General features: G+C 40.4%; 1 protein-coding gene across 1 annotated transcript in view; it reads right to left on the bottom strand.

Moving 5' to 3' along the window:
• Nucleotides 1–1,878: 1,878 nt before the first annotated feature.
• ANKRD10 (ankyrin repeat domain 10) overlaps nucleotides 1,879–5,284 on the bottom strand; it is a 32,768-nt gene continuing 29,362 nt past the window's right edge. The window contains exon 5 of the mRNA XM_009645735.2: nucleotides 1,879–3,471. Within this exon, the coding sequence (XP_009644030.1) occupies nucleotides 3,005–3,471 (467 nt within the window). The 3' untranslated portion in view covers nucleotides 1,879–3,004. The remainder of the gene's footprint in view (nucleotides 3,472–5,284) is intronic.

Genomic DNA, 5,284 nt, shown 5'->3' with positions numbered 1-5,284 from the left:
GTATTTTAATAGCAAGGTCTTTTAAAAACACAGCCTCCGTGTCAGCGGCAGCTGAAAAGGCAGGGCTACACCCGGTAGAAGTCACTCCACGCTCCTCGACAGTCTGAGTTCTTCACCCCCCACCTCAGCACCTCACCCACCAGCAGTGCAGCTGGATCTGTCACCTTCATTACTCTTGCCCTTCCATCGCTTGCACATATCTGAAACTAGAAGACCAGCCAAACCCCAGGGAATTAGACATGAGAACACTTTTTTTTCCTGTTAGGGCGGTATGGGTTCGTAACAGTACCCTACACTTGGGTATGCATCCACCAACGCCAACCATGCTGTGATTCTGTGACTCCCTATTTCATCGTCTATGGAAGATTTATGGAATAACTTAAAAAAACAGACTTTAGATGGCCTTTGCTGTAAGTACACGTATTGTCTCAGAAAGCAACCCGTAAGAAGGCAGTCTCAGAATTCTTAGAAAATAATTAATGTGATGCTTTAAAAATTATACATCTCAGCTCTTGGCTGAGGCATATTCTGTCCCAGACTTGTGTCTTTTGCAACTTTAGCCATAAAGGAAGCTACCCAGCAACCCCCCACAGCCTGTCTACATCATATGGCCTTCACTGGTCTTCTACATTTAATTAGAATTTAGTAATTACCTTCCACGGGGCCTGGCAACAGCTGGAGACCTTGAAGCCTGTCTCTCTCTTAGCACATGGCTGAGCACGCACGCATAGAAGTGCTTTCTAAAATAAAGCCATAAGTTCTCTCTTTGCATTTGAAATACAGCATCTTCCAAGGTATTTTTAGGTGAAAAGATGTGAAAAGCTAGTGAACGAAAACCAAGTGCACACGTTTTTTAAAAAAACCTTGCCTTACAGAGTCACACTAGAATTACGTGCCCAAAATTCTACCATCTGAGCAGACACATGCAAACTTTGTCACCGAAAGAAACTCCTTTAGGAATCGGTTTATGGCCACGTACGTAAGATGGCAGTGCTTATCATAGCTACAAGTTGCTTTATTTGAAGCAGCACAAGAGCGCCTACGCAGCAAGCTCTGCAAGTACTAAAAAAAAAAAAAAAAAAAAAATCAATCCCCAAACCAAATGCTACAAACAAATTCCAGTCAGTATCTCGCGTTAGTGGGATGGCAGGAGCACACGTGCCCCTGGGCACTACGCCAGCAAACTAAACCCTCTCCGGAGGGGTGCAGCTCTTCGAGTGCAAGCAAGCGGTCACAGGCGCACCCGGCACAGCTTGCCTCAGGTAAGATCCAGCTTTTGTTAATGGTCTCGTTTGTCTCCAGAAGGCACTGAGGAGTTTTGCTGGCCTGGCCAGCCATTTTCCCAAAGACTGGTTGATTTTCCTCTCAGCGCTACTCTCAGAGGTTTGAACGGCCGGCGGGCATCTTGTGTGTAGGTAGTGAGCCACGTAAAGCCTATCATTTAAAACCCTGACTTCTCTGTAGGCTGCTGCGTTTTGCCTAAAAACGTTCGGAGGAGAGTGTAATTCCCACAAAAATCAGACAACCGGTATTTTTAACCCATTTTTGGAGTTCGAGGCTGAGACAACCTTCACACACAGAATACCCGCTATGTGTTTCTGTAACTCAGTCAAGGACGACTCACTGGGCTGTTGACATTTCCTTCCACATACTGACAAAATCAAGAAATTCCACAGTTGCACCGAGAAAGACTATGGAGAAACGGGATTTAAAAACGACTGGAGACTTGCTTGAGCAGTATTGCCAATAAAATAACAACGTCTAAACAAAATATTCCGATACAATGTAATATGATTCTTTATTTCTTTTAAATCCAATTTGTAAAGGTCCCTTTTGAAACAAAACAAGAACAAAAAAATCAACACAATTCAGAGGGCTTATCTCATTTACCATATTCTTCCCCACCCTTCACTTATCATAACACAAAGCAGCAACTTATATTATTAGTGCTCATATAGTGCACTTATATGAATTTTGATTTGTGTATTAAGCTTTAAATACAATGTATTTTCCGTGAGCATAGCCCGAAGAGTACACAACATTACATTTTCAAAGCGTATGTTTAAAAAAAAGGACAATAAATGTATATCCAAGACAGTCAAACTCAAATATTTTGACTTGGCAAATTCTATAACAAGTAACAGCAACTTTAAACCGCGTACAAAGCAGAACAGTGCCAACATGCCTCCGGTCTGTCAGCTATGGTAAAATATCGAGCGCGCACATAAAAAGAGAGAAGCCAAAGAAAACCGCCACGAATTCAGAGCTAACCCGAGGCACACCCAACTGCGACCGAAGGAGGGCAGCCCGCTTTCCCACCCTTTAATGCAAAGAGCCCAATAACAGCAACAACAACAATAACAACGAAAAGCGCTTCTACGCTACAGAAAGTGAAACGGTAACTTCTTCCCACTTCGTCTCTGCGTTTCTAAACAGCTCGTCCGAAAAAGTTTAAAGATGAACACCTCACTATACCGAACAGAGGTACAAACTATAAAGTCAGAGAAGCTCCAGAAGATTGCCACTTTCAACCTTGCATAGTGATAGCTGGCTTTGATATTGCTACCATAGCTTCAGCAGAAGATATGGAAAAGAACGATCTTTTACTTCGAAGTGATGCACGTACGTAACGTTTTCTTCTCAAAATTCGGTTAAACATTGTTTTAGTAAAAGGGAAAACAGCTCTAAAAAGGGAAAGATAGTGTTCACAAGCCTAGAGATTAAAAAAAAAATACAAAACCAGAACATTCCATAATAAAAAAAGGAAAATAACAAACATTCCATCATAACAGCACCTATTTTAATCACTAAATAAGCCCCATACATGCAACGAACTACGACTATTGTATAAGGCTGTCAAATTAAAGATTTACTTTTCATATAAACAAAGTGTAAAAATAGCAGTAAGTTGCAATCTTCAAATTTAATGCTATGCGAGGATTTCGTCCCCCCCAGTTTCATTTGGTAGCAATGTCAACCTGCGTTTGATACAAAGGTCGCTCGCCTAGGAACCGTGGTACAAATACATTGTGCCTAGGACAGTGTTGTCGTATCTCTGTTCAACCGTGACAGAATTGGAATGCTCAACCACACTGCTAAGTTCGGGGATGCTTTCAGCAGTATCCCCAAACCCATGATAGTGTCCATAGTGCAAAGTATCCCCAGGGTCTTCCACCCACGAGGGCCGGGTAGAAACACAGCTGCTCGGGCTTCCGTTCAGGTGTAGAGATCCACACATGTCAGTGGAATTATTCATGGCTTTCTCTGGTTCCTCGGTGCCGTTACTGGTATGGATTCGATGCCTATTGGGAGAAGTTATTCCAGGAATTATTCCATTAGGGGTTAATGTTAAACACTCCTCGCGCCTGGCATCCATCCCGCTGAGCTGTTGCGCGGCGGTGAAATCCAAGTGTCCATTGATGGCACATCCATTTGTCAGTGCATTCAATATGGAGCTACTGCTATTCATATCTGCATTAAGAAATACACCTGTCACCAACAATTAAGAATAAATCGAAATACATCAAAATGTCTCCACTATGCTCCACTTAGTTACTTAAAAAAAAATGTTTCCATACGCAGCCTTGAAAATAAATCTACCCTTTCTTTATTTATAACCATATAGGCAGTTCCAAGTAACGAGAGCTGAGCAGTAAGCTTGCGGCATGGATCCGTATCTTGAAAATAAAACTGCCTATCTAGGTTTCAGTGTGTAACTACGCCTGTATCAGTCTTTGCAAAGGCAATGTGAATTTCTCAGAGTTTTCTTCGTTTAACTGTATGAGGTAAGTGTAGCAGCCAACGTTCTGGGCGGTGTTCTGAAAGGTGGAACAGAAGGCATCTTTCCACCTTAACGGTAATGCCCTCTTGGGATGAAAGATTATGTACGTACGAGAACTGCGTGTCTGTGAGAGGGTGAAGGGCTGGGGTCTTTTATTTTTCAGCTGCAATTTACCCGTGGCTCATTTTTTTTTTCTTTTTAGCGGTAACTCTCACAGCACAGTATACGCTGAAATCGGTCAAATAAAGAAATGTTATGCGGGGGGTGCTAATACAAAATGTTTCAAAGTTCCTTTATTCAGAAAGTCCTTCAATTTATCTAGCAGCTTGCCAGATAACATACTAGGCAGGTTTGTATTTAGTGGTAAGTTCATAATAACATCTGTACAATCCACATGCAAAATGCCATACAGTAGCAACAGCAGAGTGCACAGAAGACTAAAAAAGATTAGTAGCAGGAAACAAAATGCTAAAAAAGTGCATGCAGAAACCACTGACAACTGTTTTAAAGCAATTTCTCCTTTGAATGTAGTAATTAGTACAATAGTTTTTACTTCCATGAACAGATTTTATCAGTATGTCTGAAACGTATGTTTCTGCAGTGGTACTCAAAAGTACTAGCACAAAAAAATGGGTGATAGATTCCGCCTTAAAAATGCCTACTGGTAAAGGACATCTGAAATTTACGTCTATATTGGTAAAGATGAGCAAGGCAAACATAGAAGCTACAGACCTATATGGTGACATTTAAAGACTTCACGTTCTGTTATTATCCTTGGATACATGCACATATGTTTCTGTATACATAAATGCATAAACCAATGCGCAAAATAAGGTTGCATTTACTGCGTATTTCCAATTCAAGCCAGTAAGTCTGTCGGTAACTCCCCACATTTATAAAACACTGGGTTCCTGTTTAAGTGACACATAATGAGTACCACTGTCTGACACGGAAGAATCTGGAGTTTTGGTTCCCTATTAGTCCTTCGCACGGATATTATTTGAAATACGGATTACGATACTTCACATACAGCAATACATAATGCCAAGAAATGCATTCCGTTTGTAACTCACTGGATGCACTAACTGGAGTTTCCTGTATGAGTTAAAATAACTACATCAGCTGAACTCACTAACAACAAATTCTTATTGAAAGTGGAAAATAAACCCCAAACCCATCAAGACACCAAAGCTAGTATTTCAGTGATGAAAACGCACAGAAGGAATTTCATATAGTGTTTATTAACTGAAAAGTGCAGAATGTTAACTGTTTAAAAATAAATCCTCATAGGCTGGCTTTGCGAAATTGAATTTCATAAAAATGGCACTACTGTTAGTTAATATGCAAAAGTAGGTAATGAATAGTTCTAGTGATAATTATAGCATGTTATTATTTGTTAAAAATTAGCACCTCTAGTAATAGAGTATATTTATGAAAGACAATCATTTTTCCATGAGTAAGAACACTTAGTAATTATCACCAGAATATATCCTAGTTTACTTT

The sequence above is a fragment of the Egretta garzetta genome, unplaced genomic scaffold (genome assembly GCF_000687185.1).
Source record: "Egretta garzetta isolate BGI_Z169 unplaced genomic scaffold, ASM68718v1 scaffold168, whole genome shotgun sequence".
NCBI lineage: Eukaryota > Metazoa > Chordata > Aves > Pelecaniformes > Ardeidae > Egretta > Egretta garzetta.
Note: the sequence above shows the minus strand (reverse complement) of the source record. Positions and strands in the feature narration are given on the sequence as shown.